Source organism: Ixodes scapularis, unplaced genomic scaffold, assembly GCF_016920785.2.
Source record: "Ixodes scapularis isolate PalLabHiFi unplaced genomic scaffold, ASM1692078v2 PGA_scaffold16__2_contigs__length_2301149, whole genome shotgun sequence".
NCBI classification, from domain to species: Eukaryota; Metazoa; Arthropoda; class Arachnida; order Ixodida; family Ixodidae; genus Ixodes; species Ixodes scapularis.
In genome coordinates, this window is record NW_024609842.1 from 1252793 (window position 1) to 1274979 (window position 22187).

Genomic DNA, 22187 nt, shown 5'->3' on the forward strand with positions numbered 1-22187 from the left:
CCAAACACTTTCCCCCGTCTTTCAATCTCGCGGGCTGATCTGAAAGCTGGGCGCAAATGCTTCCGCTGCTCGAGCGGCACAGCTTTTATTCAAAGCTAGACCAGCTAATTGCTCAGACTCGCAGGAATCACTCCAGCCAAACACTTTCCCCCGTCTTTCAATCTCGCGGGCTGATCTGAAAGCTGGGCGCAAACGCTTCCGCTGCTCGAGCGGCACAGCTTTTATTCAAAGCTAGACCAGCTAATTGCTCAGACTCGCAGGAATCACTCCAGCCAAACACTTTCCCCCGTCTTTCAATCTGGCGGGCTGATCTGAAAGCTGGGCACAAATGCTCCCTCTGCTCGAGCGGCACAGCTTTTATTCAAAGCTAGACCAGCTAATTGCTCAGACTCGCAGGAATCACTCCAGCCAAACACTTTCCCCCGTCTTTCAATCTCGCGGGCTGATCTGAAAGCTGGGCGCAAATGCTCCCTCTGCTCGAGCGGCACAGCTTTTATTCAAAGCTAGACCAGCTAATTGCTCAGACTCGCAGGAATCACTCCAGCCAAACACTTTCCCCCGTCTTTCAATCTGGCGGGCTGATCTGAAAGCTGGGCACAAATGCTCCCTCTGCTCGAGCGGCACAGCTTTTATTCAAAGCAAGACCAGCTAATTGCTCAGACTCGCAGGAATCACTCCAGCCAAACACTTTCCCCCGTCTTTCAATCTCGCGGGCTGATCTGAAAGCTGGGCGCAAATGCTCCCTCTGCTCGAGCGGCACAGCTTTTATTCAAAGCTAGACCAGCTAATTGCTCAGACTCGCAGGAATCACTCCAGCCAAACACTTTCCCCCGTCTTTCAATCTGGCGGGCTGATCTGAAAGCTGGGCACAAATGCTCCCTCTGCTCGAGCGGCACAGCTTTTATTCAAAGCTAGACCAGCTAATTGCTCAGACTCGCAGGAATCACTCCAGCCAAACACTTTCCCCCGTCTTTCAATCTGGCGGGCTGATCTGAAAGCTGGGCACAAATGCTCCCTCTGCTCGAGCGGCACAGCTTTTATTCAAAGCTAGACCAGCTAATTGCTCAGACTCGCAGGAATCACTCCAGCCAAACACTTTCCCCCGTCTTTCAATCTCGCGGGCTGATCTGAAAGCTGGGCGCAAATGCTCCCTCTGCTCGAGCGGCACAGCTTTTATTCAAAGCTAGACCAGCTAATTGCTCAGACTCGCAGGAATCACTCCAGCCAAACACTTTCCCCCGTCTTTCAATCTCGCGGGCTGATCTGAAAGCTGGGCGCAAATGCTTCCGCTGCTCAAGCGGCACACCTCTTATTGAAAGCTAGATCAGCTAGGCGCTCGAAGCCAGATATTTCGGTAGCCGAATCCTATCATCGATCGCTGAAGTCTATCGTACGCACGCAATGTAAGGGCATAGTTTAAAACTGAAGCAGACTAGCTGAAGCAAATAACGAACTAGCGATCGAGTGCGTTGTCAAGTGAATTGTCACGTCATTGTTGAATCGCTGTCGAATTGATACCTACACTGACCGAGAAGCTTTAACACGCGCTAGCATAAAGAAAACACTATTCTTGTAGAATAGTCTGTTCCGAGTTTTCCTGTACGTCACATGCTCACAGAATTTCATCACGCACAAAAAGATGGAAACAATTATAGTGCACTCTAGGTTCGCCGTAATAGTATTGGGAATCTGTTTCAAGGCAACTTGCCCATTGCAGCAAGCTGCTAAACTTTTGTTGTTAAATCTGTGCCATGCTGTAGCATGCAACGAAAGGTTGTGTGTAGAGAATACCTGCATAGATGAAAAACTGATGGGCATTTGTTTTCTCGGGACACAAGTGCGGGCATTGTTCGAGCTGAAGCACCCATGAATGCCCGGTACCTTGAAGAGGCTATAAAAGACATACCTGAGGTACATTACAAAAAGATTATGATCATTTTAATAAACCATGGTAGTCGCGAGCAGTCTCATTAAGGAGGTACCGCCATCTATCAATACAAGCGCCAAACCCGCCCGGCTATTCGACTTGGTCTGCGTCGCCGCTCGCCGTTGACCCTGGCAAGTTTCTTGGCCCTATTTTTTTACAGAAAGATAGCTACGCTTTCTAATTTTACAAGAAAACACCGATCTGTGAAATACACTTTTGACGAAAAATTTAGATTACTACGTGCAGGCGTCGATTTTTACGGTGTATTTTAGATCGAGCCTGGTGACTTGGGTCACCCTATTTAAAGCACTTGAGCCGGCTTACAAATGTTAAACAGTGAGTACATTCTAAACATAATTTATTGCCTCTGAGCCAGACTTAGTGCATGTTGAAAGATTTATGCGGTCTCCACATCATCAAGGAACAGCCAAACCTCCCCCACAAAATTATGGAAAATGAATAACGGACCCAGTGAAATCATATGGGAAGAAAATTAGTAAGATTTTTATGACTTGTACCATGGTGACTCGAACTAAGACAAGTCTTCTTTCCTTTCGTTATGGGCTAGAACGTTTCTTCAAAAGGTAAATGCCTTAATTTGTAAATATTTGGTTTTTTTACTGCAGAGCGCAGTGCAGATGAATGCAAACGTGCATGGCAGGCCATACGAGGCAGGTATGGTCGGGAGGCCAGAAACTGTACGGGCCGAAGCGGGGCTGGCCGGGACAACATCCGGCAGCCAAGCTGGACGCTCTGGAACTTGCTGAGCTTCCTCAAGCACCAGATCCACCCCAGAGCGTACTATGCATATTATATTATTAGACTATAAATAAACTTTAATTTCTTTTGCGAGCGTAACATGCTCATACTTCCTTTCAGCTCAAAAAAGCCACAAATGGCCTTGGAACAGGCAAATCTAGTGGTGGCACCCGAGGCAAGCGGGGGATTGTCGCCAGTGACACCTACAGGCAAGTTTCCTTTCAGGCAACATTCTGCTTTTTGTAGGCCCTACGCCAAAAGTCTCTAGTGCTCATTAGTCGAAACTAAAGTTACGGAAAAAAACAGGGTGGTCGTACATTCAGGGTCGCGAGTAAAGACTAACAGGTTTGGCATGCCTTGCAAAATTCAAATTACAAACATACATGCTTAAAATTGGGCACACAAACATAATTTTGCAAGATGCTTTATGTCCTTTTTTTTAGAGCTCAACTTGGAGGTGGTAAAATATTAAAAATGGAGCAAAAAAGGCAGCTTGCCCCACATGTTAGTACTTACAGCCGCAGCCTGTAGATTCAGCACTATTGGAGGTTAGCCTAGAGTGTACATTGGCAATGCTTCAATGTTGTAAAGGGACAATATTGTTGTTGCTGTATGACTGCTAGGCCGAGGAGTTTGCCGGTCAAAATTGTAAAGGGATTATAACAAAACATTTTGGACAGTAGCGTGAGCTTATATTGAGTTCAAACCTCATTTGTCACAGACATATGTGTGTTGATTCATCTTGAGCATGTTGGGCAATCCCACTGATGAAATATTATGAATGCTTAATTTTTAAGCCAAGCCTTTTAATTTGCAGAGCTCTTCATGAGAGCTTTTGCTCCTATTCCTGACCCAGATGAGTGTCCTGAGGCAACGGACAAGGAGATCCCCGACACGGACACCAGTGTAAGTCACAAGATCTCTTTTTTAATTTCTGTACTTGCCAACAGGCCAAGTGTGTGGTGTTCCAATATTTTCAGATCAAAAGTTCAACATTTCTGACTGCCACCTACACCGGAGTGCAGATACAGTATGCACATGAGTGCCACTGGTATTCACTGTTTAAAAAAAAAACACTCGCTGTTAGGGAAAAAGGACAGTTCAGCGAGTGCATGCTAGTTGCTCTGGGCAAGATTGTGTGTGCTAAATACAGAAAAATAGCAATACCTCTTGCCAAAAGGTCTATTTTATTTGGGGCAAGAATCAAATGCAGGAGGAGTGGGATTTGATGTTTTATGCATTCATTGCATTAATAATTAGTTTATTTTTTAGTCTTTCAGCGATGCATTCTTCATTCGCTAGTGCACCATTAGTAATGTAGGACGTGTGAAGCAATGCAAAGGGATTAGGGAGCACAAAGGTCGCGAGCACCGGAGGCAGTCTCGCTCTTGCGCTCGATCGTGCTACACCGCCGACCTTCAACGCCACCTTTTTGTATTTCTTGTTTTGGGCACAAGTTCGCCTCTATTCAACATTTAGTTTGCTACTGCACTAACCATCTCTCTGCCTGTCATTCGTGACCATATGCTGCTTTGCTTGGAAGTGACATAAAGAGAATAAAATATTCCAGGACTGAGATAAAAGGGTATTAGACAGTCGAGCATGTCCGAAGTCCTTAGGTCTGCGACGCCTCACGCCCAGTCATGAACACGGACCCATACGGATGGACCAGTCATATAAAAATTGAGTGCACCCTGCCTGGATGGCATCAACGCAAACATGCTTTGCAACACCCAACAGGAGGCTAGAGACGATCCTTGCCTGGCTGAATGAGATGTGGGCCACAGGAATACTCCCCGTTTAGTAGCTACAAAATGACATCTCAAAGGTGTCAGACTCGATCTGTCAGCTGAGAGGACCAAGTATGTAATCTTAGAAAAAAGGCAACCAGCACGAAATGCTTTCCATGACGAGCACGTCTCGACTACACCAGACAAAGCTGAGCCTTCAGCCGATACTTGCGCATATGGAAGTGACCGAGCTACTACTCATCCAGGCACAGACACTGCCATGGCACTTAATAGACGTGACTATAGTACCTGGAGAGTGTTTCTGAGAAGCGTGTTTACTGCGTCTTCCCAATATGGTCCGTCAATTTCAGCCTGATGACGTCATAGAAGTGTCATGCTGTTGCTCTCTCAGTTTCACAGTACAAAGAGGCTTCTACAGCAACAAGTTGGGATGCTGTGATGACAGTGGCGCTTACATTAACCTCGTCTCTTGTGCCAGAACACTTCTACAACAGACCGTCAGTATCGCAGTGTCTGACAGCATGACATACCAGCTCTTATGATGCGATTTATTCCCTCCAACCTTGGAACCACCTTCAATACGTGAGTTGTGTAGGACACTATACACAAACTCAACTCTCCTACGTCACGCCGCGGTGGTGGCACGTCAGGCGCACTTTCGGTCTGGGGCGGTGGGCAGAAGTCGCCGTGCCAGACATGCATTCCTGTGATTTTTTGGAAGAAACCGGACAGAAAACCTGCCTTCTCGTCAAAATCCTGCGCCGGGGGCTGTGCCAAGAGAGTCTGGAAAGGTTTGAAGATTAGTTTTCATGTGTTTCTGCCCCCTCCGTTCATCTGAGAACGTGGATAGTAGCCGTGAAAAGGGCAAACCAGACGCTGTCGAACTACGATTGCTTGTGCGAGAAACACTTTGTGGTCGCCAGATGTATTTGTTTTGTTCTAACATGATTGAGAGAAAACCACCAAGTTGTCCGGACCACCCACGGGCTCAGTGCATCTTCAAAATCACACGGCCGCCTGATCGTTTGAACTTTCGTCTGCTCTTTCAAACTTGTCTGCTTTTTGTCGTCTGCTCATTCAAACAAAAGCGACCCGTAGACCAAACTTTGACCCGGTGATTGCAATAAGAAGTAATTGCAGGCCTCAAAAGACTTAAGTAGGCTCGGTGTAAACAGTAGATATAAGATGTTGATCATTGGTACCAGTGGCCATCACCGACTTGTTACGCTTGGTCTGTTCCTGCCTCCAATTTTCAGTGTCGAGGTCAATCATCGCCGCTACCTTCTACACTTTTGCAGCACGAGCGACGTCGCGACCGAAAATAGCTAGAAGAATCTCATCATGGTTTTGACGTCCATACTGCGGCGTTCATGCGAATGAATCGCCGCACGTCAAATTATTTACGCAGAGTTTAGCGGCGCAATGAGCCTTCATAATTTCGCTCAGGCGATTAAAGTGGTAAGACATTGCTATGAGGACGTAGAATCGACAATTTTAACGCGAAAAAGAGTATGCACACTCACGCAGACGCCGACAACGTGGCATTCCAATGGTTTGTTGATGCGGGACGCGATGCTTCTTTCCCGCAATCCATCGCGCATGCGTTCGAACTGTTGTCTGCTCTTTCAAACTTGTCTGCTTTTTGTCGTCAGCTCGTTCAAACGACAGCGGCCCGTAAACCAAACGTTGACCCGGTAATTGCGATAAGAACTAAGTGCAGGCCTCAAAACACTTTTGAAGGTTGGTTGGGGTAAGTAGGCTAAGTGTAAACAGTAGATACAAGAAGATGTTGATCATTGTTACCAGTGGCCATCACCGACTTGTAATGCCCGATTCTACTCGCAGTTTTCAGTATCGACGTCCACCATCTCAGCTATGGTCCACGCTTTTGCAGCCCATGCGATGTCGCGACTGAAAATAGCGAGCAGAATCTCATCGTGGGAGTCGGGTTTTAGCGCCCATTCTGCGGCGTCCACGTGAAATGAATCGCCGCACGTCACAGTATTCACGCAAAGTTTTGCCTCGTTAATTTTGCTGAAGCCGCTCAAGTAGTCAGACATTGTTAGGAGGACGTAAAATCAACAATTCCAGCGCGAAAAAGAGCACGGGGGCTCCCAGCGACGCCGACAACAACGCAATTCAATGGTTTGTTTATGGGCGACGGCGAGCTTCTTGCCCACCGTCCACCGTGCTTGCACGGCGTCGGTGGCATCCGCTAGGGGCGCTCCGGTTTGTTTGTAAACATGAGCTGGTGTATAGGCACGAGTCGAGAATGCATTCCAGTCACTGTAGACCTGACGCAGACAACCCCTTCCCCTCTTTTAAAGAGCACGGGTCTGTTATACATGAAAAGGAGACAGAAATACTCTGAAAAACACACTAAAGCAGCAACAAAACTCTTTGTAAACCCCTAAAACTAACTCATATACAGAGATGCATCTGCCGGAATTGGTAGGTGGAGTCAAGCTTCTCCACTTCACATCAGAGCAAAACAGAAAAGCTTAACTGCGTTTCACTGGCACTCATCCATCAGTCGTCATTGCTCTGCACCGGTGTGCGAGGATAAATGTCTCATGTGTCGAAAAAATCTCGGTTGGCTTGATGGTCTCTTCATTTTTGCTCGCTTTTCCAGGTCAGCCTTTGCCGGTTATGATAATAGTTGAACCCCCAAATTTAAAGGGCAGTGACAAGAAAGAAAACCTTCAGCAATATTCAAATAAATAAGCTAGTCATTGCCTCGCTTGCCATGTTACACCTAACTTGTTTTTTCTGGGCCTTCCTTTTCTTAATGCAAGCAGTGAAATGTGTCACAGATAATATTTTAGTCATTTTGATAGGTATGCTTTGTATCAAAGGTTTCCAGCCATGTTTTATTAAGCTATTCCTGCTCAATTTGTATGAAATGTAATTTATCTTAATTTGATTTGCAGTTAAATTTCCAATATTGTTTGCAGTAAAGAATTTGATACCCTCACACGTGTACAGAAAGCATATGAGGACGCTCAACTAATGAAAACCGAAATTTGAAGATATATTCTTGGAGTGGCTGTTTCAATCTAAGTTTCCGCACACCTTTACAGAAAGCATATGAGGACGATCAACTAATAAAAAACAAAATTTCAATATATATTATTGGAGTGGATGTTTCAATGTACGTTTTAATGCAACTCTATTTTTGTTCCTGCCAATTGTGGTTGAGTAACAAGGCTGCACTCTTCCTAGGACTCACTGCAGGATGACCTGCAGCTGTCTCCAACCTGCCAGCTGCTCCTTCAGCTGGAGCAGAGCAACCAGGTGCCCACCTTATCTCAGCTGGTGCCACCGCAGTGCGCACCTTTAGGAGCGCACCCCACCCTGCTGTCGCCGCCAAGACCAGCCCTGGTTGAGCGGCAGCCACAAACCCCGCAGCCAGTCCCACTGCGCTCCAGGAAGAGAACGCACAAGGGCACCTCTCCGCAGAACAGGGCTCAAGAGGATGCGGCTCTGGCTACAGTTATTGAAGAATCTGTGCGTCAGATGGGCAGGGTGTGCACAAGGCCTCACCTTGATATAAGCACACCCAATAGTGCATTTATGGCATTTATGATCAGCGAGGTTGAGAGCCTGCCACCTAGCTATCAAAGCCGTTTTAAACTTAACATGCACAAGATGGCATATGAGCTAAAGATGGAAGCCCTTAGCGATAAAGAGAATCAGTAATAAGCCTTGATATCACAAAACATGATGTTGATACTGCTGGCTTGTTATCAGGTGCAGCTACTACTGGGAGTGGGCTTGGGAGGGCCCACTCAACAGAGCAGCAGTTGACGCTGAGAGTAGGAAGCGTTCACCCCTGCTGCTAGCATGCTGTCCCCCCCCCCCCCCCCCCCCCCTTTGACTTTGTTGCTTAGCTTGCTGAACCCGTGTTGGTCCTGACGAGGCTTGCCGTTTGCTCGAGTTTGAGATTATAACATATTTTTAAAAAAGGCAGTGGAGCGAAGTATGTTGAAAATGGAGGCCTAGCTTGTTGAAATGGTCTAGTTTGGTCGGCAAGCTAGGCTTCGAACTCCTTGCTCCTGGAAAAATTGGTTATAAAGTCAGGTTCGAGCTAACAGCAAGGCTTATCGGAACCGAGAAGGGCTCAGCAAACTAGGAAACTGTGTCTGGGGAATACGGAAGCAGCATGCTGGCAGAAGGGGCGGCTGCTTTCTACTTTCAGCGGCAAGTGCCACTCTGCTGAGTGGGTCATCCCAAGCCCCTCCCCCAAAAGCACCTACAACTGATAAAGGCCCGTTCACACATTTGCGTTTGACTACGACCGACTGAGACGAGACCGGTTTTTAAGCTTCTTGCTGCGACGACTTCCGACAGGCTCTGCAGCAGTGCATCCGCTTGTAAGCCGTCGCGCAAGAGGCTTAAAAACCGATCTTGGCTCAGCCGGTCGTAGTCGGTTGCAATTGTGCAAACGGGCCTTTACAAGTCAGCAACATCAATACCAAGTACATCCTGCCTTTGAGCATACACTGAAACCAAAAAAAAAAAGATAATAGTGAGATATTGTGTACCTTGAATGTTGTATAGCCCAAAATGCATAGATGTTTTATTTTACTCATTGTTTATTTTATTTCTTGATTATAATGTTGCATTTATGCATTATTTTGTTATGCATTCTGTTCTGACCTGTGCAATTAGCAAAAAATTAATTTTTAATTTTTTTTATTGCATGTCATGATAGGAATATATTGGTATGCCCACCTGTGATGCATTATTATCTTCTTTACTTGTGCATAAAATATATTGATGTGTTATTTTGCTCGTTGTTTAGTTTATGTCATGGTTTTAGTGTATTTATTGCAGATGAAATAATATAAGGTATTGACTATTTCTACGTCCATCGCCAACATATCTAAAAAATTATTTTGACATCCCCCGTCAATGCAGCTGTTGCAGGGATAGTAGGGTGGTAGCCATTTTGTTTGGTTTAGTTTCCGACTGGAGGTGTGAGTGACGACGGTCCCATGTCGCTGTGTCGCATGCCGGAGAAGTTTTGGTCCTACATGGCGCTGGAAAGGTCTTGCATAGTGTGTGTGTGCTCGACTGGCACGACATTTGACCCTTTCAGACATGACACGTCTGGTGGCAATGTTCTCAACTCTTGCATGTCATTTCGGCACGTGTCTCACTTAAAGTTTTGAATGCCCAACAAAAACGAGCTAGATATTCTTTCATACTGGCTGCACATAGCAAAAGTAAGTGCGTGAACTACATAAGAAATGTAAAGTACAAAGCACTGAGAGTTTTGAACAATTTTTGTGCCCCTAGGCTTCCACACCGTGCGAGCGCATCTTCAAATCGTCGCAAAGTCTCGCTTTGCATCTGGGTTTGCTGTTTAACCTAGATTTTATTTTTGGTTTGTGTATAACTTGCATAATGAATGTAGGTTGCTTACGAAATGATAGTGATGTTCAATAAAGTGTTGCAATTGCAAACATTGCCTCCTTGACATTGACTGGTGCAAACAAACAACCGAGGTTCCAACACACCGATTAAAAAATGACCATATAGCAATCTGCATCGTGGTTGTACGAGAGACATGCATCTTCCTACAGCAAGTGTCATGCAATTGACTGCAAATTTTGTGACACGAGAATCAAATCCAAAACATTACAGAACGCGAGAGCATTCTGTAATGTTTTCCACAACCAAGCAAATGTCACGTGCTGGCTGATACTTGAGTTGTATTTTGAGTTTCTTTGCATTACCCATAAATAAAAAGGTCATAAAAGCAGCAGTGGACATTTGTGGCCAGAAAGGTGTGTTGAACTGCAACGTGTATTGCAAGCAAGGTGACATTTTTCCCGGCTACTTTCAATTTGAAGTCCCAAGTTGGAGACGTCAAAATAATGAATTAGTGCTACGACTTATGACATTTGTTTACTTCAAGTCGTGCGATTTAGTGATGTCTCGTTAATGCACACCTTCATTCCCAAAGCAAAATGTCCATAGTGTGAGTTATTCATAATAATGAGACAAAAATGCATGTATTTACCCAGTTTGTCTCCCAAAGTGTTCTCATAATAAAGGGGTCTGTGTTAAGAGATGACACATACATTGCTAATTGGGAAACCTGGGATATTCCTCAAATAAAAACAGTTTGAACAAGTCAGTTATTCGTTTTCTTAAATTTTTATTTGCACACGTGGAAAAAGGTAACACCACACCAACATAGAAAAATATCAGTTCTCTGACCAAGCCTCCTGATCAAAACGCAGTTGCCAAGACAGTCCATCAAGCATCGTCGGATGTAACTGACTGCAGATAGAGCAGAAAACACGCACCCTTGCACAGCGGCCTGCCACCCATAAAACGTTGCAGTTTGTAGTGGTAAACCATGCCTGTAATGATGCAAAAGTAACAATGCCTGCCGCAGGCAGGCATTGTTACTTCTGCATCATCCGAGTTCACGGCTTAGGGTAGGTTTGTGGTAAACTTCAAACGAAGATTGCATGAAAATATTTCAATGAGGAGCAGTTGTGAGATAAGGTTTGACATCCCTACTGAAAAAAACCATTTGAAATTCAAACGGGTGGCAAACTGGTAAGTCAAACGGGTGCAAACTTGTCGACCCGTTTGGATCAAACGTGATTATGGGATACGGGTAGCCGTTTGAAACGGTACCCGCTCGAAACGGTACCTATTAGATACAGGTGCCCGTTTGAAACGGGTGCCCTTTTGATACAGGTGGCCGTTCGACCTTGCACGTGACCACGTTTGAACGTGCCGTTCGAATCGGGAAATTATGCGCTAGCCCTAGACGGGGATCGTCTGGTAGGTTGGTTATCTTAAACGTATTTAAGACGTTCCGAAACTCAAACCTATTTATAACATGGAGGAAACACGTAGAACAAATGTGCTCACGTAGGTGCTTGCAAATGGACAGGAAAACAGACACAAAAGATTGTTTTCAATTCTCCTCAAAGTTTATTACGTCTTCTGTAGACAAGTACAAACGTGCAAGCGATCTGTGAAATGTGTGAGGTACTCTAAGCTTTTATACAACTGAGAAGATAGCAAAGCAAACAAGAACCGAGGTAATTCTAGACTATGAAGGTAGAGTTTCGGGAAATTATTCACCCGGCTGCCGCGAGAATTGTGGCTGCATAATTATATAGATAATTTGAAAGAGTGCGAGTAGAAGAACGGTCAATCGTTGCCAAGAAGTAGGTTGCAGTGCACTTACCATAAAAATAGCGGACTTGAAAGATGTAATCCGTGATATTTGTCGACACGGTCAAAGCAGGACAACCACACAAACACAAATAGGAGGGAACGGCTTCTTGGAAGTTTCAACACGATGTGGCGCACAAGCTGTCAGTTGCCGAACCCAACCAAACCGCGAGAATTCCTGACTTCTTTGAAGAATCGCTTGTTGCCGATATAGACGTAGGACTTTTCGAACACTGATAGCTTTGGTGCACATCCAATACGTTGTCGAGAGACATCCTAATAAGACCGCAGGGTTAGGCGACAGATTGAAGCAGGTGGACGCGCGAAGTTCGAGCTGGAACTGACAACAAGCAGACAAAGAAAAAAACGGCTGCTAGGCGCACCCTTCCGGATCTCGATGCTTATCAGCGTGTAGCTCGCGCGCGGCTGCTGGTCACGTGACGGGTGACAAGAGAGGAGGGAGGGGGCGAGGACCGCAGGGAAGGCCGGGCCCCTCTCCCTCTCCCCAGGCATCCCAGTAAGATGTGTTTTTGTAACCTCGCAAAAAAAAAAAAAAAAAAACACGCGCGCACGCATTTTAGCACGCTCGAACATTGGAAACGGGAGCTCGGCTTGCGCCCGAGCGAAGAAAGTACTCAGCGCGTGCGCGTAGTTTAACTGCTGCAACGGCGGGCGTGCTCTCGCAATGCTCGATGTTCTAGCAGCCGCGTGTACGCGTGCTACCTTTGCTGCGTTTGAATTAAAGTGAAACGGAGTCTAGACGTACATTCTTTCACGCGGTCGCGTCTTCTGCGAGAGAGATTCGAGCTGAATAAGTAAATTGAGACAACAAAGATGGACAAAGTTTTAAAGTTCTGTCAAAAATATCGGCTCACCAACGTCGCGAGTTTGCGCAAAAACAACAACAAAAAAAGGTGTTAGTTTTAGTTGCAGTATAAACGAACATCAGCGCAATTGAAATATAAATATAATTACTTGCATTACGCGGACGATCTGAAATCGATGAAACGGCGCTCCCAGCCTTCCGGAAAGATTGCTGCCACGGCTGAAACGCTAAGCATGCCCACGCCGCCGATCTTTACGTTCAATATGAAACGGGCTCCGAAAAGCCGTTTGATTAAACCGGTACAGTTTGCTACATGGACACCGGTTTGAGCAAACGTGCGACAACTTTGCCCAAACGAGTCACCCATTTGCCCAGACGGGCGGCCCATTTGCGCAGACGAGCGACCCGTTTGCCAAAGGAGTGACCTGTTTGTCCAAATAGGTGACCGTTATGGCTCATACGGGGGACCCCTGTGGGCCATACGGGCGACCCCTTTGACAAACTGGTGACCGGTATGGTTAAACTGTTACCGGTATGGACCCGTTTACTTTCATATAGGCGCCAAATGGTTTTTTTCAGTAGGGATCTAATCAACCATTGACTGAAAATCTTCGTAATTAACCAGAGTTACCCTTAAATTTAAGTGTAAACTGAACAAAACATTCCGTGATCCTTCACCGATCCAGACTGCTCAATTCAAGAGGCTATCAAAAATGGACACACTGCAATTGTAGAATGGATTTCAAGTCACAGGAAGGAAATCACAATTTAATTCATTTGGAGAGAAAGCAGAAGAACAATTAGTTTCTTGCTTGACAAGTGCCTGCCTCCCAAAGTAAAGAGAAAAAAAAAGTTTTGTTTTGTTATGTTTACACAATTAAAAAAATTGCATTACAGGCAAGAGGAGAGAAAGCATCCAACAAATTTGAAATAGGGAAATATAACCAACATACATTTTTTTTAGTGTCACTAAGATTTTCTTAGGGTCCCTGCACGAGACCATGATGAAAGAATATTCCTGGCTTGAAATCTTGTTGGAATCCATGTTCACTTTCGTCTGCTTTTGTTTTATGCCTTTTTATGTGCAAAGGCACTGTTTTCCAGAACGCTAGTTCTTTGCGTCACAATTGACTGTGCCAGCCGCACAAGTCGCTGGTGCTCAATTTTTATACATACCAGTCTTCACTCAAACCTAAGACAAGCCTCAAGACTGGTTTTGCTCACTGAAATGGCTTCTGCAGTCACCGTCAAGCCCACTGAGGCAGCTCAGAAAAAAAAAAAAAAAGTTAGTCTGGGATTTAGGATGACGTTGGCAAAGAATCGCTTACATTAAAAATGAATAGGGAAAATGGTACAATGTGCAATACCGCAGACGGCTTATTAACATTAGACTTCATAGTTGTTTTTTTTTAAAGGGCAACTCCGCTCGATTTCAAATACTTTGACATGATGAGTGATTTCGCATTAAAAAGCCCTAGTAAAAAACACTACATCATTTGCTTTGCGAAAAATGGAATATATATTTTTAAGTCCCATTTTAAACACGAGCAAAAATTGAAACTGAAACTTGGGCTCCGTTTGGCAACATTGGCCTCGGGCCGCCAAGAACATGGCTATCACATGGTACAACATGTCACGTGATCCTCTACACGACTACGGGCAGGATTGGAATCGGGGCGGGCGTGTGCCAGGCGCAAGTGTCGTCTGCACCACAATCTTCACCAAGTTTTGGTGTCTACAGCATTCAGTGACGTCTGCCCAACTACGGCATAAGTCTGCACACGTAGTGGCTGTAGTGTGGACTAAATTGCGAGAGACAATAATCACAAACAGGGAGACGACGAGGGCGGTTGCGACGCGGGAGATGGCGGTAACGGCGAGGCGACAAGACGGCTCCCAAGAAACGTGTTGCGCAGGCGCATTACGCCAATCATGCGGACACCGCTTAGCGCTAAGAAGAAACGTTGCTGACATTACACATTACGCTTGCCCGGAGAAGTAAAAACTGGGGGCAATGGTGATGACGTTTAGCTCAAAGTTGGCTACGCCCACGCTGTAGCCTTGACTGCGCTGTTGGTTGCGCCTCAATTCGCCCGCTCGAGTCAGCCAATTTCGGCAACTTGGCGAGTTGCAAAGTTTGCCGCACCCTTTAAAGAATATTTAGAGCACTACGTTGTAATATTTGACGTGTGGTCTTCCTAGGTGATACTGAAGAGGACTGCATTGGTTTTTCAAAAACAAGTATGAAGCGGAGTGGCCCTTAAATATGCCGCTAGGATTTCCAACTATAATGGCATCAAGTGCAAGAACCCTATATGTATTCAATTTACAATGTTTAAAAGATGGGGGAATGTTACCGATAGAGTGAAAGGGGCTGTGCAACAATTTTTGGAATTCGTTCAAATAATTGTGGTAGTTGTTCCCTGTCCTGTGTGGAGCAAAGGAGCTGAAAACCAATTTTGCTTCTGCATGTAAGTTTGTTTAAAATAAAAATAAAAAAGTGACATAGAACTGAATATAGTGCCGTTTTTTCAATGATATGAGGATCTGTAGACATTTACTCATGTTGAAACACCAATATTTATGAAAGATAGCATTAGATATTGAGCACATAGTAGCACATCTTGCCAAGTTATTACAATGCACCGAGGTTGGTGTAATGCCATAGCTCCCATGGCCGCCACTTGCAGCTGTAAATAGCAAAACGTTGCTTGTTTTTTTATTTGCTAATACACAATGGAATTGCGATATTTCACAAGAATGAGGTGGTTTCTCTATACCTCGTGGTAAGGTAATGTAAAAATTAAAAACTGCAAATTCTTTCGAACCTAAAATTGTTGCATTGTCCCTTTAAGCATTGGGTGCTGAGCCCCTGAACACTACATTGTACTGCCAAGGCACTTCACCAGTGAGAGAGCAGAAGTACCTGCTGAAGGCGTCCCTCACTGCCTTAGCCCTGTCGCCAGGCACAGTCGAGCTGATGCAACCTACATCTGACAGGGCAGTGCCATCATTTACATCAGCTCTCCAGCCTCCGCTCACCACGCCACCCAAAGGGTTCTCGTGGTCAGCGTAGTTTTGAGGGCAGTAGCGGCGATGTCCCTGCTCACTCTCATCACACACCCTCAAGTAGTTGTGCAAGTCGACGCATGCCCAGACAACGGCCTCCAGGGTTTCCTCAGAAGCCTGGATTGGTTGTCTGAAAATGCGCCAGCTCGCCACCAAGATGCCAAAGGCATTCTCAATGATCCTCCTTGCCCTGGAGAGTCTGTAGTTAAACACTCGAGAGAGTAACTGCAGTTCTCTCCTGGGAAAAGGGCGCATGAGGTTAGGGAGCAGGGGGAACGCCTCATCGCCCACGAATACAAAAGGCAGCTTGGTTTCTGTTTGGGGTAGGAGCCCAGCTGGCGGGAGACCAAGTTCCCCCGACAGCATAGACCGCCCCATTTCAGACTCTCTGAACACTCCCCCGTCACTAAACCGCCCCGGCTGCCCAACATCTACGAGAGTGAACTTGTAAGTGGCATCGCAGCTGGCCATGAGTACAGTGCTGTGGAACCCCTTGTAGTTGAAGGTGTCGGAGCCCGCACCGGACGGGGCCTGGATGGCCACGTGCTTGCCATCCAGGGCTCCGACACAGTTTGGGAAGTTCCACAGCCTGTCAAACTCTGCTGCGATCCGCTCCCACTGGGCAGTGTCGGGGGCCTAGAACAACAGTTGACCAAGTCTTAGCCAGAATCACACAAACACCACCAAGACATACCAAACACCTCAAATCCAGAAGTGTCATATGTTACACCATTTACAGTTTCTTTTTGTAAGAAGGCATAAGTGTCATGAATACTAAGATGTTTTTTCAAGTGATCCTAGCACAGCACTCATAGTCCGTGTTCCCAAATTGACTCAATCTCACTGTAGGGTAAACGTTCTGTACCTGGTGTTTGGAAACCTAAACGCGTCCAGCGTTTCTTTATCTGTCTTGTCCCGTGACATGATCTGCTGCAGTAACTCGGATCCATTCGAGTTGGATTTCGGAAACAGCCGTAATGTTGCATTGGTCGCAATTATTTGCAGTTGAGAGTTTACAGGGAGTGTACGCTTTACACAGAGAACATCAAATCCAAAGTATTCATAAACAGCACAAGCCACGGCATTAATTTCTGGTAAAGAGATGCAGTCATAACTGTCTTTTACTTTGCCTTGCTTATTTTATTCACTTCACATCATCACTGTGGTTGCACAAGAGGTTGTTGTCTGTGTTTGTTGCATCTTCAAGAGTTTTGTGAAGCATTAAGATCACAGCCATGAGATATTGGCTTAAGATAGGGCTTTTGCTGCACAGGGAATTGAAGTTTCTGTATAAATGGTTAATTAGCAAAACCTAGCCTGTGGCTTTGATTTACTTCTTTAACTCCTAAGTTGACCAGGCACTAGAAGCTACCTGCTCAATCGACTAGTCGTGTGTCTACCTTTTGTCACATGATCATGCTCCCTTCTGTGGCCACGAGCAGAAATAGCAGTCAGAAGACGAAAGGGTGGCGGTTGATTTTTCTGGCAAGCATGTAGCTCCCACCATACTGCCAGCTTAGGGGTGGAGGAAGTGTAGTGCAGCACATAACTTGTACGATGGAGCATAAACACCATTGTGCTTCTGTCACTAATGGAGGCTTTTTGTGGGTTCGCTCCTTGTCATCAAAAGTGCCAGTGGTCAGCATTTCTGGGAAACAGAAATAGGGCAGTAATGGCAGCTCGTACTTGGCTACAACTTTCCCCTGCGAGCAGAGAATGCCGCGGGAAGGCTAGAAAAAGAGGCAAGCTGAATTCAAGGAAGTGCACAACGAAGTACAAGTGGCTACAAAATGCAGAACCAGGATCGCTCAAATAACCAGACGAACTATATTAGAACGCTCAGCACTGCTGGCGATGCAATGCGCAGCACACTCCAGACACTTACAAATTTCAGGGAGCATGTTGCAACTATTGCAAGAAATGCAGACACATTGTCAAGGCATGCATCAAGAAGCGGAAGGATACGAAACATTCGCACATAAATCACAGCATCTATCTATAACAGCACCAGGTGCAGACAAGTGTGCCACAATTGTGATGCACCCTCCCTCACTGGCTACGTCAACACTGTACGAGCTGAACACCGTGCAAATACTACCAATGTGCTGAACTTCACGGCGGACGTATCAGTTGACAACAGGGGCTTGAATTTCAAGGTTGACTTCGGAGCAGCCTGCACACTCATCAGCAAAGTGCGGTTATGTTCTACATGGATGAACAGCCCGCCTCGGCTGGAAACTGAACTGAATGAGCCGACGCTGTGTGACGTTAGGTCCGGACATAACAGCAACACTGACATACTCACCGGGCGGTACAATAGGTCCAGTACATGGTGCAGTGCCCAGCACGTCTCCCGTAGGATGTTGCTTGCTGTCGATCGTCCGATCCTGTAGCACATGGATGCCAGCTGCTGAGAAGACCCATGAGCCAGGCACCTAAAATGTTAAAGTTGTGGGTCACAGTGATACATGGGCTATTAGACAAGCAACAGGAACAGTCAATGCTTGGAGCAACAGAGAACAAAAAGAGTGATATAAAAGATGAGTGGGGCTCAAAATAATGTAAATGAGATGTTTGTATGTAGACAGTTAAAGGATGTTCTACCTTTGAAATCTGATGACAGTAGGTTACAATCAGGATTCCATGCTTTCAGTAAATACCAATAAAACCTAGAAAAATAAACCCAAGTCAGTTTTGTCAAAATCTGGGAAAACTGAAAAACTGATTTCGAGCTGTCCTTGAATTACAAGAGCTTAAGCTTCACGGGAACAAACTTATTATGTACAGCTTTATTTTGTGCTGATCCAGAACAGGGCTATTAGTAAACTGCCTGCTTCTTTCTCAGAAACCACAGACCTTATTCCATTTCCTTCAATTTTGGTCCTTGGAAGTTTTCAAGTATTCGGGTTGCGTGCATATTTATTCAACATTGTCGTTGAAAAACAACCAATCCGTGGGGACAATAAACCCCAAAAATACACCCCCAATTTGAAAAACAAGAACTCTGAAAACATGGAACCTTTTCTATATTGCAAATAAATTAAGCCAGTGTAGTATAAATGCTAGCCGTAACATACACCGTCCAGTGGTGACACCAGCAAACACCAATGCGATGCTCATTCAAATTGAAACGGGTAGGCGTGGGGATTTAGGCCAGGCTCCCTGGATCCCTCAGCATGGACCTTTTGCTCTACCTGCTTGGAGTCATGGTGCATTAACACATTCGGCCACTGATCCCCCACACTAGGAGTCTCCTCACGGAAAAGTGTCAAGATGGCCTTGCACGCCAAGCGCTGATTGGAACGATTAGTGGGTTGCCGAGAGCTACCAGCCATTGCCTTATTGCACTCATCGAACCTACTCGAATGTGACAGCAAAATGCCAGTCGCTTGCGTTCCACGTTTTAAAGCGCTCGACGAGTGCAGTGGAGACAAAGGCTGCCCTTGTCTCCACTGCACTAGTCGAACCCTTTCGAATGCAAGAGCCAAACACCAGACGCCTGCGTTCCACGTTTTCACGCGTTCGACACTGCAGCGGATACAAAGGCCGCGTTTATCTCCACTGCACTCGTGTGTTCGAATGCGAAAGCCAACGGCGTTCGAACGTGTTTGATGAGTGCAGTGCAGACAACGGTAGCTAGCTTCCAGTCTACCCACTAATCGTTTCAATGAGAGCTCTGCGTTTTGAAGTCCCTGCACGCCCTCGTCTCCTCCTTTCCCTCACTTCCTTGGCACACTGTCTTTTCTCTCTTTGCCAGGCATTTTGCATGGCATTAGTCACTTAAAAAAAAAAGTCTCGGGGTTTTACGTGTCACATGAACGACGGGCACCTGGCACGCCCCAGCAGAGCACTGAGGATTAATTTGGACCACCTGGGGATCATTTGACGTTCAACCGAAAGCTCAATTACACGGCACCCTCTCCGCAATAAGCCTCTGTCAGATTACGGGCACCTCAACTACGATACGAACCCGTCACCTGGGTATCCATAGCCGGTGCTTTGCCTCGGAGTCAGCGAGGTAGCGATTAGTCACTTCAGTACACAGACCGTGGATAACTGCACGTCATGAAGGCATACCCAGAGCGCTTATACATGCCTTGCGCCTGACGTCACGCCGCGATGCCCCGCCCTCATCGCAATTGCTCCGTACCACCGGGGGACCGGAGAACCTACAAAGCGTAGTCGACGGCGTGTTTCGCCCGACCGTGACGTGTTTACGCGGTTTGAGAGCATAGAGTTTTTTTTTGTGTGTGTGTGCGTTTGTTGTTTTTCGCACAATTTATAAACAAAAAGTTTTAATCTATTTTTACCAGCGCCTACGGGCTAAATATGCCGTCGCCGGAGGAGCGGATGTTGCCGCTCTGCGGAGATTACTTCGACGAGCTCGTTGGGCCTACGAGAGCGAGATAAGCGAAGAAGGTGGAACTTTGCGAAGGCGAGGATCCCTACGAACTTCACATCGGCGTGGACACGACATTCGACACCGCCTTTTTCCCTAACGTAACTCGCTGAGCCTCGAGCACTGCGACTCGAGGCTGAGAATCTCCTTCGTCCGTGTAACCGAGCTTCAAACTCGGCGCCCAGTCAGGATTCGTGTCATCGAACAACTTAGAAGGAGGTCCTGTAAAACAAAGAAAAAACGCCATTCGCTGACGCACTCACGTTCGCGAAACTCGGCGCAGCAGACAATGCTGCGCCGAGTTTTACATTCTTGCGACAGCAACCGGGTGAACGCGTCCTGAAAACGGAGAACGACAAGAAGCATTTCTTATCTGTAACAAAGTGCTCGCTGCACACCTGTGTGTTCCCGTTTGTGACCAAGTCGGCCCTGTTAATCTTCGCAAACCACATGCTCCTTCGCTTCTATGACAGTTCCTGTGTCCGCCGACACTGAGCGAAGATCACCTTCGATAGTTTGAAAAATCTCGCATCCCTGACGGTGTTACGATCACGACGCTTGTTGCTCTTAGTCCTGTTTGCACAATTAATAACCACATGCAACCATTCTACGTAGCAAAACCTTCGCTCAGCGAGGCAAACTGACGGCAACTGCAGGGAACTTCCTATGCAGCGATGACGATTTGGTACAGCATAATGGCGACGGCCCTCCAGCATGCAATTTTAATGACGTAAGTGCAAGGCATGTATATGCACTGGAATGCTGCGAGATATATAGGATGTATAATAGCTGCTTTACTTTGGCTAAATAAATAGGACTGCCTCGGAATTCCCATACATGTACACTTTTTTAAGTTGGCTTATGGCAAGGTTATTTGAGAGGTTCTTCAACTTACCGGATTGTGAACGACAAACGTTCTGCAGGGCTTATGGGCTCCCTGAAGAAAGTCGCCTTTTTCTGCAGAAGAGGCCCCACCAAGGAGAGCAGGTGGTCAAATCTGTAGACAAAGTGGTTATTAATGTTTGTACTCAAAAGCAATTTGTTCAATACTGTGGGAAGCTACTCTTAAGAAGTGAGCCACTGAAATTAACAATTGCAGGAACAGCCCATAAAACACTATTTTGTAATTTGGTATTGTCCTCTCGGTACAATGAAATCAAAGCAGACAAACTTGTGCACTTCAGAACTTGTCGAACACAGCTGACAGGAGTCTACTGAAAGTAACCAAAAATGACCTGCCAATGTTGTTTTTTTCTTAATCTTTTCTTCAAAAGTGATCGAAGAAAAACTGGTTACATGAACGTAACCCAGCCATAGTGAAGTAATTGCACATGGTCGAAAAAGGTAAAACTCGGGTGTTTTACGAACCAAATCAACGAATTAGATTACATGTTTGGATACATGGTTTTGCGCCAAAAAAGACGGACGCAGGAGAGAGAAACAAACACGAGCGCACGTTCACCAACTCGCCCAACGACAAACTATTTTACAGTAGATTACATGGCACGCCCCAGTCATGAAACAATTTCGAGCACTTTCTTTCTCGATTACACAGCGGGCACCGCGGGCGGAATTCGAACCCGCCAACTGGCGAATCATAAGCAAAGTGCGGCCCTTTGCCTCAGAGCCACCGAGACGATCAAACATCCAAACGTATCTTTTTTGTGACTGTTTATGTTCAAGGAGAGTTAAGTACCCACCTTTGCGGCGTCATGCGGAAGTATCGGAAGAAGTCGCTTCCGTCGTCGAGGCGCATGTCCCGGACAAGCTGGTGAAATTCACCGTGCGTTGCCCGGGACCGGAGCAGAAAACGAATCCACTCGCGTGGCTCCCTCCGTCGGGAACGCAGGCGCATCGCTGCGGACGCTCGTGCCACAAGTAGCCAGTCCACGTCGTTCCCTGACTCCGCTACATATGCATCAACACACTGCAGGAACAGTGTCCGCAGCACATCACTGCTGCCGGAATCGGGCCAGTCCGGCGGGATCGGGGCCAGGGGTGAGCTACTCGCCGGAGCAGCCATGTTGGGACGAAAAGCGAGCACCGTAGCATCATCCAGTGTTGCCTGACTATGTCGATTGCTAGTGGCTGAAGCCGAGCCCTTTTAGCGTTCTGCTATTGGTTGTCGACGCGACTACGTACGACGCGACTACGTACGACGTGAACAAAATGTTTAGCTGGTCGTAGCAAAACGCAGTGGTTGCTATAGCAACCGTTGTCCTAAGAGGTTGTAAGAGGTTTCAAGAAGTT

The 22187-nt window shown here is 46.3% G+C and overlaps 1 protein-coding gene across 1 annotated transcript; it reads right to left on the bottom strand.

Moving 5' to 3' along the window:
- Nucleotides 1-15319: 15319 nt before the first annotated feature.
- On the bottom strand, nucleotides 15320-21703 carry LOC115318923 (protein ALP1-like). The gene is made up of 4 exons (XM_029978709.2): nucleotides 21638-21703; nucleotides 20833-20934; nucleotides 17844-17973; nucleotides 15320-16174 (listed from the first exon to the last, which is right to left on the bottom strand). Exons 1-4 carry the CDS (start codon nucleotides 21691-21693, stop codon nucleotides 15320-15322), a joined length of 1143 nt encoding a protein of 380 aa, XP_029834569.2. The 5' UTR covers nucleotides 21694-21703.
- Nucleotides 21704-22187: the final 484 nt, after the last annotated feature.

Excerpts from the sequence above, each read along its gene's own strand:
- LOC115318923 (XM_029978709.2), bottom strand. The coding sequence starts at position 21,693 with ATGCGCCTCGACGACGGAAGCGACTTCTTCCGATACTTCCGCATGACG. Across the intron at positions 17,974-20,832 it reads CGTTTGTCGTTCACAATCCG|GTGCCTGGCTCATGGGTCTT; the intron begins GTAAGTTGAAGA and ends TTAACATTTTAG. Across the intron at positions 16,175-17,843 it reads TGGACCTATTGTACCGCCCG|GCCCCCGACACTGCCCAGTG; the intron begins GTGAGTATGTCA and ends CTGTTGTTCTAG.